Source organism: Oncorhynchus mykiss, chromosome 2 (assembly GCF_057628025.1).
Source record: "Oncorhynchus mykiss isolate SJ-2025 chromosome 2, ASM5762802v1, whole genome shotgun sequence".
Classification (NCBI taxonomy): domain Eukaryota; kingdom Metazoa; phylum Chordata; class Actinopteri; order Salmoniformes; family Salmonidae; genus Oncorhynchus; species Oncorhynchus mykiss.
In genome coordinates, this window is record NC_143023.1 from 70,997,382 (window position 1) to 71,011,234 (window position 13,853).

Genomic DNA, 13,853 nt, shown 5'->3' on the forward strand with positions numbered 1-13,853 from the left:
AATAAAGGATAAAACACATCATGACAAGAGAGACAACACAACACTACACAAAGAGAGACCTAAGACAATAACATAGCATGGCAGCAACACATGACAACACATGGTACAAACGTGATTGGGCACAGACAACAGCACAAAGGGCAAGAAGGTAGAGACAATAATACATCACGCAAAGCAGCCACAACTGTCAGTAAGAGTTTCCATGATTGAGTTTTGGAATGAAGAGATTGAGATAAAACTCTCCAGTTTGAGTGTTTGTTGCAGCTCGTTCCAGTTGCTAGCTGCAGCGAATTGAAAATACAAGCGACTTAGGGATGTGTGTGCTTTGGGGACCTTTAACAGAATGTGACTGGCAGAACGTGTGTTGTATGTGGATGATGAGGGCTGCAGTAGATATCTCAGATAGGGGGGAGTGAGGCCTAAGAGGGTTTTTAAAATAAGCATCAACCAGTGGGTCTTTCGACGGGTATACAGAGATGACCAGTTTACAGAGGAGTATAGAGTGCAGTAAGGTGGCCTATAAGGAGCATTAGTGGCAAATCTGATGGCCGAATGCTAAAGACCATCTAGCCGCTCGAGAGCACCCTTACCTGCCGATCTATAAATTACGTCTCCGTTATCTAACATGGGTAGGATGGTCATCTGAATCAGGGTTATTTTGGCAGCTGGGGTGGAAGTGGAGTGATTACGATAGAGGAAACCAAGTCTAGATTTAACTTTAGCCTGCAGCTTTGATATGTGCTGAGAGAAGGACAGTGTACAGTCTAGCCATACTCCCAAGTACTGGTATGAGGTGACTACCTCAAGCTCTAAACTCTCAGAGGTAGTAATCACACCTGTGGGAAGAGGGACATTCTTCTTACCAAACCACATGACCTTTGTTTTGGAGGTGTTCAGAACAAGGTTAAGGGCAGAGAAAGCTTGTTGGACACTAAGAAAGCTTTGATGTAGAGCGTTTAACACAAAATCCAGAGAGGGGCCAGATGAATATAAAACTGTATCATCTGCATATAAATGGATGAGAGAGCTTTCTGTTGCCTGAGCTATGTTCTTGATGTAAATTGAGAAGAGCGTGGGGCCTAGGATCGAGCCTTGGGGTACACCTTTGGGGAAAGGCAGTGTCTGAGACAGCAGATGTTCTGACTTTAAACACTGCACTCTTTGAGAGAGATAGTTAGCAAACCAAGCCAAAGACCCCTCAGAGACACCAATACTCCTTAGCCGGCCCACAAGAATGGAATGGTCTACCGTGTCAAAAGCTTTGGCCAAGGAAGAGTGGAGCTCTGTGCTCGGTCTTCACAGGCATCTTAGGAATACTTTTGACTGACTACTTGTGTACATATGAGAGTAAGACAGACACAGAGAGCGAGAGAGAATAGGATACATTTTTTGTTGTTAAAGCTCTGTAATTCTGTCATCCTGCTACTGGTTGTTAGGCTTAAAGATCAAATCCAGATATACCCAGTAGACATTGACTTGGTTGGAAGTCAACACCAGCTCCACATGGCAACTTGTACTTCAGTAAGAGCTTAATGCAGTCATTTCTCACATAAAATGGAAAAGATAATTTCACACTTATGTATGAAAAGCTCTTGAAAGGCACTTTTATCATTGGTTCTGAATCAGGCCTATTCAACACTAAAGAGCAGATGAACTTATAAATTGCGTTTAGCATTTTCCGAACGGTTTCTCCTTTAAGTCTGAAGTGTTCTGACAGTGGCTCCAGCTGCTGTGGAAGTGCAGGTGAGGAGATAAGGTGCCATCATGTTCCCCTGTCTGTCTCATAACCTCTCTGTATGTGTCAGGGAATGGAACACAGAGCCATTGGCTGCTTTGTTGTGCCCGAGAAGAGATCACTGGGTGTTATGTTAACTCTGTTCTCTCTCTCTCTCTCTCTCTCTCTCTCTCTCTCTCTCTCTCTCTCTCTCTCTCTCTCTCTCTCTCTCTCTCTCCCTGCAGATTGTGGTGTGGTCACGAAAACGACAGAGCCAGAGAGAGAGAGAAGAGAGAGTGTTGTACAATGTGCTAGGAGATAAGGAAGAAGACGAGCTCGGTAGTTTTTCTGATATTCTTGAAGTGTCAGAGAGACCGAACAGAACGCAGAGATGGGACGGAAGAAGATACAGATCACCAGGATCATGGATGAGAGGAACAGGCAGGTCAGTGTCACCCCTCTCCCATGCCCTCCACTCAGCATAAAGATGCCTCTCTCTCCACACACAAGCCAATGGCAGCAGGCTACTCCCACTTGTCTACCTGAGGCCTACAGTGTTGAAAACAGGAGTTGTCTTCTCACCGCTTACCACCTGTGGTGAATTCTTGACAGGGACTCAAAGTGCCCACTGACTTCACAGGATTGTATGTTTTCATATAGCAACCATTTCTATTTGAGGTAGTAGCACTTTTCTCTGGAGTGAATTGTTGACTCAAGTATTTTCAATCCAATAAACACCATTTATTGTTTGTAATAAATTTACATTATCCAGTCCTTTAAGAGAAAGTATATCTCTCCAGTTTAAGGGTTGGAGTAAAAATGCCATTTCTATATTGGGTAATATTTTGGATAGGATACCTGTTCTATGGAACTGAAGCTGCTGTCAGTGACAATATGAATCTGAACAGAAAGTCCCCAGCCGGATAAACAAGAACCATGACATTTTTTTGTCAGTGCAGCCTTATTTACAGACATGATTCCCCCGCTACCCTGCAATTTCAGCAGGAGAAGTTGATGAGGCAGCAGCAGTAGTATAGCAGGCAGCAGCGGGGGCTGCTTGGCGTGGGAGTGAACCCAGAACACTGAGCAGTGAGCGGGGCGAAGTGAGGCGACTGCGGCCTCTCCACACTGGAGGGCTTGTCCCTTGGCCTGACAGGGCCCCTCGCTGGGCTCCGCGCGGCTCCATGCGGTTGCAGCTGCTTGGTAGTAATTAGGAGCAGCCACTGCACCACACCACCCTCTCATTAGTAGGGTGGGTCAGTTAGCCGGACACAGAGCACCCTTCTCTCCCTCAACTCTAACTGCCATGGATCTGGTACTGGCCAGCCACAGAGAGGAGAGGCCTGCCCTGGAAATCACTCTGTTTGTCTGCTCATGCTAAATATAACCCGCTTAAACAGTACAGTACCGTCCTGTCTGCTCAACCACTGTCTGAGGCCGACTGTATCTGTGGAGAACCAAAATCCCTAGAGTTTTCTTATCTCTGCATTACATATGCAGAATATGTAGATATATGTCAGGTAGTAGGTATTCCTGTGAACAGCAATGTGTTTGATATTTTGCATTACCCATGATAAAGTATGGAGACGTGGTCTTTGAGCCCGATCCAATAGGATTTATCATATTCGCACCCTCTCAAAATATCATTTGCACTCTCTAGTGGGTGAAACAACTTTTATGCCATGCACACAGAAAGCGAATTGAGGTTTTGCTCACCCTCCTGAGGGTGATAACATGAGACCTCATGCCCCTTCTTCTCAATGCTGCTCCCGCTCCCCCATGTCTCTGACTGTTACTGTGTGGGATGCGGCTCAGCCAAGTGAGAAACCAAAATCTACATGATGGGCCAATTATCAGCATAACACCTGCTTCTGGGTGGGATCCAAATAGCAGTCCAGGTGAGAGCAGGCTCCTGCCAGAGCTGTATTATCTGCACCATCTGCACTGACCTGTGACATCAGCAAAAAAGGAAAAGGAAGTAAGCGACAACATCAGTTCAGGTTGTTTCTGATTGCTAAATTGGCTGTGAACCCTCATGATTATCAGTCTAGCTAACCAACGCGATATCTCAGATACCATTGGCTCGATTTTGATGAAACTTGCGTGAATGATCAAATCAAATCAAAGTTAATTTGTCACGTGCTCCGAATACAACCTTACAGTGAAATGCTTACTTACAGGCTCTAACCAACAGGGCAAAAAAGGTATTAGGTGAACAATAGGTAAGTAAATAAATAAACCAACAGTAAAAAGACAGTGAAAAATAACAGTAGAGAGGCTATATACAGTAGCCAGGCTATATACAGGCACCGGTTAGTCAGGCTGATTGAGGTAGTATGTACATGTGGATATGGTTAAAGGGATTATGCATATGATATGATGAACAGAGAGTAGCAGTGGTGTAAAAGAGGGGTTGACTTAAAAATCATACAATGTGATTTTCTGGATTTTTGTTTTAGATTCCGTCTCTCACAGTTGAAGTGTACCTATGATAAAAATTACAGACGTCTACATGCTCTGTAAGTAGGGAAACCTGCAAAATCGGCAGTGTATCAAATACTTGTTCTCCTCACTGTACATGACTGTATAGTTAAAGTGACTATGCATATATGATAAACTGAGAGTAGCAGCAGCGTAAAAGAGGGCTTGGGGGGGGCACACAATGCAAATAGTCTGGGTAGCCATTTGATTACCTGTTCCTTTCTGTCCTAGACTTGGCACTCCGGTACCGCTTGCCATGCAGTAGTAGAGAGAACAGTCTATGATGGAGTGGTTGGGGTCTTTGACAATTTTTAGGGGCTTACTCTGACACCGCCTGGTGTAGAGGTTCTGGATGGCAGGCACCCTAGCCCCAGTGATGTACTGGGCCGTACGCACTACCCTCCAAGCAATTGCCGTACCAGGCAGTGAAGCAACCAGTCAGGTTGCTCTCGATGTTGCAGCTGTAGAACCTTTTGAGGATCTCAGGACCCATGCCAAATCTTTTTAGTTTCCTGAGGGGGAATAAGTTTTGCCGTGCCCTCTTCACGACTGTCTTGGATGTTTGACCATTCTAGTTCATTGGTGATGTGGACACCAAGGAACTTGAAGCTCTCAACCTGCTCCATTACAGCCCCATCGATGAGAATGGGGGCGTGCTCAGTCCTCCTTTTCCTGTAGTCCACAATCATCTCCTTAGTCTTGGTTACGTTAAGGGATAAGTTGTCATTCTGGCACCACCCGGCCAGGTCTCTGACTTCCTCCCTATAGGCTGTCTCATCGCTGTCGGTGATCACTGTTGTGTCGTCTGCAAACTTAATGATGGTGTTGGAGTCGTGCCTGGCCATGCAGTTGTGGGTGAACAGGGAGTACAGGAGGGGACTGAGCATGCACCCCTGGGGGGCTCCAGTGTTGAGGATCAGCGTGGCAGATGTGTTGCTACCTATCCTCACCACCTGGGGGCGAACCATCAGGAAGTCCAGGATCCAGTTGGCGAGGGAGGTGTTTAGTCCCAGGATCCTTAGCTTAGTGATGAGCTTTGAGGGTACTATGGTGTTGAACGCTGAGCTGTAGTCAATTAATAGCATTCTCACATGATGCGTCTTACCATAGAGATCCATCATTTACAAAATCACACTGATTGGCCTAAGGGGGGCGCTGCATCATTCGTGGGGGACGACATGCTTACCGTTGCCTTGATTGTTTCACAATACGATTTTGAAATGTCACACTTCTTCATCTCCCAGAATGGTTATCAGAAGAGCCCAGGCGCTGCCATTACTCTTCTATGAGAATAGGACACACTGTGAAAACACTGGGAGTGCTGCTACAATAAAACTTAACCATGATAATGTGATGTGTGTGTATCTTCTCTCTATGGACCATGAAACACACAGTCCCCTTTCCCTGGGGTGTGCTCCTAACCAAGGGGGAATGGCCATTAGCATTCAGGCTCATTATCAGAAGACAGTTAGAATCTTTATCCGCATGGCCAGCAATCCATATTCATAGCATTAATGGGGAATAACGACATATTTCTAAAATGTCACTATGTTTCTAAACCCCTCTGACTTGTTGTAGGACTGTCTGTCAAAGTGTGCACCTTTCTCACTCGGAGCTCGGTCACAGGGTTACACAGCCCCCCACTCACTACAGCGCAAATATGCAGAAAATATAAAAGTTTTGTCACAGCGAAAAAATACTCAATTCGGGAAGTCCAGTCGATTGTGAGATATGGCATATACATTTTATATGATACATTTGGGTCTCGGGTTCACATTTTTACATTTTCTAAGATCTCTGCCAAGCAAGGAGGAAACAGCAGTCAGCTCATGCAACAACACACACAGGAGGGGACTCCTCATAAACACAACACACCGGCAGTTTTCAAAATAGCCTACAGACTTTAGCACATCACCCAACACAACACACCTTTTACTATATTGTCAGAAGCATCATCAGACCTTGGTAGTAGTCTATTTCATTCGTTTTTCAATGCACCGGAAACCAAGCAGAAAATGTTGGCCTCTAAAGATGGCATCGTAGCCACACAAATATATTAGAAGGTCATTGTCAACCTCCTGAGTGGCGCAGTGGTCTAAGATACTGCATCGCAGTACCACTACAGAGTCTGGGTTAGAGTCTGGGTTCGAGTCCAGGCTCTGTCGCAGTCGGCTGCAACTGGGAGACCCATGCACAATTAGCCCAGAGTCATCCGGGTTATGGAGGGTTTGGCCGGCAGGGATGTGCATTAGCAACTCCAGCGGTGGACCGGGTGCAGTGCACGCTGACACAGTCGCCAGGTGTACGGTGTTTCCTCCAACACATTCGTGTGGCTGGCTTCTGGGTTAAGTGGGCATTGTGTCACAAAGCAGTGCTGCTTGGTTGGGTTGTGTTTTGGAGGACTTACGGCTCTCGACATTCGCCTCTCCCTGTACGGGAGTTGCAGCGATGGGACATGACTGTAACTACCATGAAAATTGGGGAGGAAAAAAAATAAGATCATTGTCGATCTGATCAGAAACACTGTGCTCACAACCTTAATCGCCTAATTAATGTCATGTATTTGGTTAGAATTTTGGAATATATTGCGTAATACGCTATAATGTTTTTACCAGGCGCGAGTCCATCTAGGTAAGAGTCCAATGCGCAAAACAAAACACATAACGAGCCTGAGAAATAAATACTGAAGCAAAGTGTCACCCACATTTTAGCTAGGTTTTTTAGCCCATAGATTTTGCAGTAATGTTCAAGTCACTCAAATATCACATGAATACACATTAGACATAACAAAATGTGTATAATTGCAGGAAATAAGCTTCAAACACACGCCAACAAGAGGGTTGTGAATAGTTTGTGTCATGAACAGTGCTTGTGCCCATAGAAATAGATGTGTCGTGGGGGGTTGTTGACAGGGGAAATTATTTCCAATGGGGTTGCAAGTAAAATGGGAGGTAGGATTAGGTCGGCTCCTGTCCTCCTTGCTTGGCAAAGGTCTCAGAAAATGTCAAATTGTGAACCCGTGACCCAAGTTTATCGCATAAAATGTATATGCCATATCTCACAATCGATTGGACTTCCAGAATTTAGTAATTTCTGTGACAGGATGTTTATATTTTTCGTAGATTTGCATTATTCCACAAAGTCCTATCTAGCGCTGCAGTGAGAGTGGGGGGCTGCATAACCTGGTAACATAGCTTTCGCTCTAGCTCTACCTCGCTCTACCTTGCTCTAGCTCTACCTCGCTCTAGCTCTACCTCACTCTAGCTCTACCTCGCTCTCCCACTTTGACAGACAGTCCAATAATGCGTCAGAGTGGTTTAGGAGCATAGAAACATTTTTGAAATTTGCCATAATTCCTAATTAAATAGTGTGGCAATACAGGACGCTGCACGGGGACAGCAGCAGGGGTGTTCTTCTAACATCAACACTGGAAGTGCTCTGGAAGGGTTGTTGACCTTTCACGCTTTATGGCAGAAAGATTAGCCTCAAGAGCCCATGCAGAGCTCAGGCAGAGCTCAGGCAGAGCCCATGCAGAGCTCAGGCAGAGCTCAGGCAGAGCCCATGCAGAGCTTACGCAGAGCTCAGGCAGAGCTCAGGCAGAGCCCATGCAGAGCTCAGGCAGAGCTCAGGCAGAGCCCATGCAGAGCTCAGGCAGAGCTCAGGCAGAGTCCATGCAGAGCTCAGGCAGAGCCCATGCAGAGCCCATGCAGAGCTCAGGCAGAGCATGTAAACTATGTCATTTCTAGGAAGTTTCTTTGCTTTCCTTTGGATTGACTCATCTGTCAATTCTCTAAAATGTATTAATAACCAAATCACTTTTTCATGAATAGATTTCATGAACCTCCCCCCCCCCCCCCCCCCCTGGTTCTACTGCGTTCCTTCTCTTCATACTCTAGGTGTATGAAAGATGGCGGCTGAGGTCCTGTCAGGTAGAAACCTCAGCTCAGCCAGTCTCACTGAGCAGAACAGCCTGCCTGACATACTAATTGCAAACCTGTGTAAACGATGAATTCTATAATGGAGCTCGACAACAGAATCACTATGGATGGATCAATCCTCAGCTCAGCCCAGCCAGTGAAAGGCCTGATTTACCCAAGTGCACCACCCTACAATTAATACTCCAAATGATAACACACACCTGTCTCATTTAGAAAATCTGGCTGAATAATTCAAGAGTAGGGGAATGTTCTGAGACGATTCCCTGAGGGGGAATCTGATTTAATAATGTAATTTGCCTCATATGACCTGATGAGAAGTGCCTTTCAAACAGAGAAACTCTCTGTTGTGGCCTGATTGTGTTGTGATTGTTATGTTGTACCAGGAGACAAAGACTATGTGAGAGGCCATGGAGGAGACGGTGGGGCTTTTTAGTAGCAGCGTGTGCTGGGGACTCCCTCCCAGTGAAAGGACATTGGAAGGTACAGAGTGACCTTGTTTTGTGGTGGCTCAGTTGGTAGACACTTGCAAAGGCAGTGTTGTGGGTTCAATTCCCACAGGGGACCAGTTATGATAAAGTATGAAAATGTTTGCACTCACTACTGTAAGAAAAAAGTGTGACTGGCTGTGTCTGGCCCAGGGAACGCTACGTAGTTAGCTCCTCGTGTCTAATGACGTCCTCTGGATGCCATTAAGCAGGCTCACTGGGGGTAATTGCCCAAGTCATTAAAAGTTTGATGATTTTTCTGCTGGGTGGAGGGTTGCCTGCCCTTGCTGTGGGCACAGTGCTGCTCTCTCTTTCCCTCTCCCTCTCCCTATCTCTCTCTCCCTCTCCCTCTCTCTCTCCCCCTCTCTCTCCCTCTCCCTATCTCTCTCTCCCTCTCCCTCTCTCTCTCCCCCTCCCTCTCCCTCTCCTTCTCCCTCTCCCTCTCCCTCTCTCACCAGGGAGCAGCAGAGCACATCTCTATTTTTCATCTCTTTCTCTCCCCACTCTGAAACTCTGAAAGCTCCGGGGCCAACTCCATTATTTATTTAACAGGTAAAAACCTTGTTGGTAGAGAATGGAGAGGGAATAAAGGAAGGTGAAGTGGTGGAAAACAGGGGAGGCTAGGTGGAGTGCATCTATGACGCATGTTTGAAAAAATATCATGTTTAACTGCCTTACAAATGAGAGGGTAGCAGCTATATGTGAAACAGGGAAAATGATGTTTTGTTTTCCAATGGTGAAGTATTAGCAAGAGGTTAGTGAGGGAAGTATAATGGTCTGCTCCTGTTGGCAGATTGAGATTATTCAATCTTTTCTACCCATCAGGACAGACAGACCGTTATGAATTTAATGATTCAAATTACGACCAATAAGGAATGATAATTACATTATTTTCTAGCACCAGTCCTCTCACCGGCTCAGCCGAGTAAACTCTATACATCCAGTATCAATATAGACCTATCAGAGGAGGTCGGAGTGGTGGGCTCATTTCTTGTGGTCTAATGGGAAGGATTGTCCATTTAGGTTCCGAGGTCAAGCCCAGCTGGTGGGTCAGGCCTCTTGATCCTGCGGTGGTCCATTGGCACAGGGGTCCTGGAGCTGTCTATCCTCCCTGTGAGAGCTGATCCAGCCAGACAGGACAGGAGGAAAGGCCTTGTGCCTAGTACTGTACAGCCAAGGAGCCAGGGGCCCCGGGTCACTCTCCCAGCTGGTGTCAGGGCACACATGCTCTGCAGCCAACCAAGCCTACCTATCCTTCCACACCCCTGTCTGCCATGGAGACCATTAGAGTGGACATGGAGTTCCATCTCCCTTTTCCCTCAATGGGTTGGCATCACCTCTATCACCCCAAAGCCAGCCCTGATGGCCTGTTTGTCATGTTGACTCCTGGAAATTGATAGACCCGACGAGTGACAGGTCCCTCCATCATTGTCATTCTCTGGAGACAGGATCATTTAGGTATTCAGTTCATATCATGGCAGAGCAAGATGACCATGCACTCAGCTTGATCTCTGGCAACAAATGCTATACAGTATAGTAGTTCAACACATAAAACCACTTGACCAAGCTAAACATTCTATTGAACATCCTCTTCGTTCATCTTCCCACATTTAATTACTGACTACAGTTGTCAATGGAGAATTTCGGAAGCACAATGCCTGAGGCATGCAGTTCATAGATATGATGAGGGGTGGAGACCTGAAGAAAAAGTAGTTGGAGAAAGTTTTCTATGAGAGCAGAATTAGCACCCCCAGCTCGTCACTAGCAGTGAGAGAGAATCTGAAAAGGTCAAGGTTTTCAGCCAGGCGCACAATCAGGTGAGAAATGCTAATATAATTACTGTCTGTCTGCTAGGCATTGTGTGGGTTATTATAATGACCTTATCAAAGGCTACAGAAAGTTGGAGAAATGGATCCATTTTATATTTAGAGTTTAAAATAGTTGAGTCATTTGTTTTTTCTATATTTGCAGTTGATTGCTTGGCAGAGGATAACAGTAGCACACTAGTAACTTGTGGTACCCTAAAGTAGTTTGTTTTACATGATTTACAGTGGATTCTCCTTTCGCTGTCACTGTCATTGCACGAATTAGACGTTAACTAAACATAATCATTACACTTGAAGCACCATCCAAATTCTTGAGGAACCCATAGAATGGTGCCTATGTGTGTGGGTGTCTTTGACGCGGTGAGCAATAGAAAACCCTGCCTACAGACTAGCCCACGTGACCTCAAGCATGTCTGTGGTTTTCCACTGTCTCACCAGGCAGTCACCCCATAGAGGACAGTGGCTGGGGGGTGTCAACCCAAAGGCCCACGCCTCAGCAAGGACTCAACTCTGCGGTGTAGGCTACTGATAGTCATGACACAAAGGGCTTGGTCTCGCTGCATCTAAGAGCTTTTTTATGATGAAGATATACCTTGTTGTACATTAGTATGAAGCACAGTATGTGGACATATTGTTTGCCATGTCTGTATTATCTTCTTTGATCAGGGCATACAGAACAGAAACCATGTCAGACATGCGTCCTACAGTGTGTCCAGTCAGTGCAAGGATACAGACAGTACAATAGAATAGGGAACACGCCTCTTTAAGGGTAAGCAGCTGGCTCTGCAGGGGCGATGCGGAACGAAGCAGGGTCTCTGTGCTCCTCTGGGTGAAATGAAGCAGGAGCCTGGGTCAGCACAGCGCTGTGGCCCTGCTCTTCCACTCAGCACACCGAGAGCCAGCCCAGCCAGGTGGAACAAAGTCCCAGCTCACCAGTTCAGTTCATTCACCCAGGGTTAGCTTCCTGCTTCCTGCTGAAAGGTAACGCTCCCTCCCTCCCTCCCTCCCTCCATGGCTTAGCTTAGCAGACATACTCATCTGCTAAAATGCAGTCCATTTGTTAATCATTTCCCCACATGACAGTAGGTGCTTTCCAGCCGATTAAACAAACAAGTAACAAGCAAGCAGCTCTGAGAAGGAGTGTGAGTCAAGGGAGGTCATTGTCAGGTGGTTTGACCTGTCACACACAGGTCCATTAACCTGCACCAGGAGCTACTGTAGCCTACTGTACTGTGTTATAGTCAGGTCTGATGAGAATGGAGTGGGGAATGGTCCTCTGTGGACCAAGGATACAAAGACTGCACATACCCTTGTCTGCCCTCATGGAGCGTATTACCACCACAGCACAAATAAGCACTATGACATGCACAAAACCAATATATAGAGGAGTTGCTCTCCAGCAGGACTCGTATACATCCATATGTCAAACTTACTGTGAATGCAGATGTTTTTACATCAATATCAAATCATTTCTGGGTAACAATTAATAGGCAATTATAAACATTTTCTACATCATTTTCATTATCTCCAGTACATTACCAGTGTTTACATATGTGAAAATGTAGAAAAAAATCTAAAGTAAGAAAGTTCAACCTGATGACATCATCAATAGCCAAAGCGGTGATTTTGAAACACTATGAGATTCACAGTGATGCAAGACAATACATTCCGTTTGGCTGGAAACTTGTTGCAGGTTTTGAAAATCATTTTCGTACTTTTAGTCCTACCCTGTCACGTACAAGCATTGTTTAGGACCGTTCTTATCTATTTAACCACAGACCATAGAAACATACCGTTTTCACATATGTAGACACTGGTATGGTGCTGTAGATAATGTATATGAGGTTGAAAAGTGGTGGAACTCTCTTTCATTGGTCTATTAACTAATTAACTAATTTACTGCGATGTCTGTGATGTCACCAGGCAAGCCGAAACTCCACGCATGCAAAACCTGCTCATTAGGGCCTCCCGAGTGGCGTGGCGTTCTAAGGTACTGCATCGCAGTGCTAGCTGCATTACTGCATTTTCTGGTTTGATACCGGGCTGTGCCTCAGCTGGCCGCGACCAGGAGACCCATGAGGCGACTCACAATTGGCCCAGCGTTGTCCGGGTTAGGGGAGGGTTTGGCCGGCTGGGTTGTCCTTGTCTCTTCGTGCTCTAGCGACTCCTGTGGCGGGCCGGGAACAGAGCACACTGACACAGTCTCCAGGTGTACAGTGTTTCATCTGACACATTGGTGCGGCTGGCTTCTGGGTTAAGTGAGCAGAGTGTCTCGACCTTCGTCTCTCCCGAGTCTGTACAGGAGTTGCAGGGATGGGACAAGTCTGTAACTAATAATTGGGGAGAAAAAGGGGGTAAAATAATAAAAACAATATTACAATTATAATAATAAAAAACCTGCTCATTAGAAGGTCCTGTGTAGATTGTATTTTCAACCAGCAACTGTCAGGAAATAGCACTTATCAGACTTTTTCACACTTTTACAGTGTTAGTTTCATCAGCTGTCGTACAATATGATACAAAACACAGGAAAAGCAGAATTTCGACAGCACTGGCCTTTAACATGTTCTAAGACTTCCAACTCATACTATTAAAATATGTCATTTTAGGGAATGTCATTCTGGTATTCGGTTTTGTCATCATGTCCACACCTGACATGGGAGCAGTGACTGTCAAATTACATGTGGAATGGGTCTGTGTGTCTCCCAGATTTATAATGGACCTGTGTAATTACCTGTAGTGTGGAACATTTGAAATTCATTTTTCACAGTTGGAGTGACCCCACTGTCTGAGTGGAGACAGATAAGCTATGCAACTCATAGGACTATATTGCATTATGCCATTTTAAATGAGGGTAGCCGCAAGCTGTGACCAATTAAAGTTGAACAAAGCCAGCTCATCTGCTCAGCTCCTCTTAGTAGGTCAGTGAAATTGGCAGAAGTGAATACAGACACATTCACTCTCCTTTGGCCTGAAGCACAGCTTTCACTGGCATATCCATAGCATAGCTCTCAGTGTACTGTAACTGAATGCACTTTACATGATGCACACTGTGAGGATGATAAGCTTGCATAAATGCTATTGAGGAGGTGTTTCACATAAACAACATTACAGAACAGCTTGTACGTTCTCCTTGTTTCCCTGTTTGCCTGGATCAGGTTTTACAATGAAAGAGGGTCATAGCATACAGTACTGCAAAGGCAATAACGCAGTGTTACATAATGACATGTGTATCAGGTACAGGAAACCAGAGACAGAGCTGAGAGATGCAGGACAGAAAGTCTGCAGAGAGGGTTAGGTGTCAGTACCACTGGAGTGATGCATGACCTGCAGTCCCGTCTGTGGGCTCATGTTACAGGCAGAGTGATGCATGACCTACAGTCCCGTCTGTGGGCTCGTGTTACAGGCA

The 13,853-nt window shown here is 45.7% G+C and overlaps 1 protein-coding gene across 6 annotated transcripts in view; it reads left to right on the forward strand.

Annotated features, from left to right (window-relative positions):
* LOC110495445 (myocyte-specific enhancer factor 2A) overlaps window positions 1-13,853 on the forward strand; it is a 97,677-nt gene that overhangs the window by 39,557 nt on the left and 44,267 nt on the right. For all 6 annotated transcript variants that reach the window (XM_036954863.2, XM_090206620.1, XM_090206622.1 and 3 more), the window contains exon 3: window positions 1,960-2,159. In XM_036954863.2, the coding sequence (XP_036810758.2) occupies window positions 2,106-2,159 (54 nt within the window). In that variant the 5' untranslated portion in view covers window positions 1,960-2,105. The remainder of the gene's footprint in view (window positions 1-1,959; window positions 2,160-13,853) is intronic.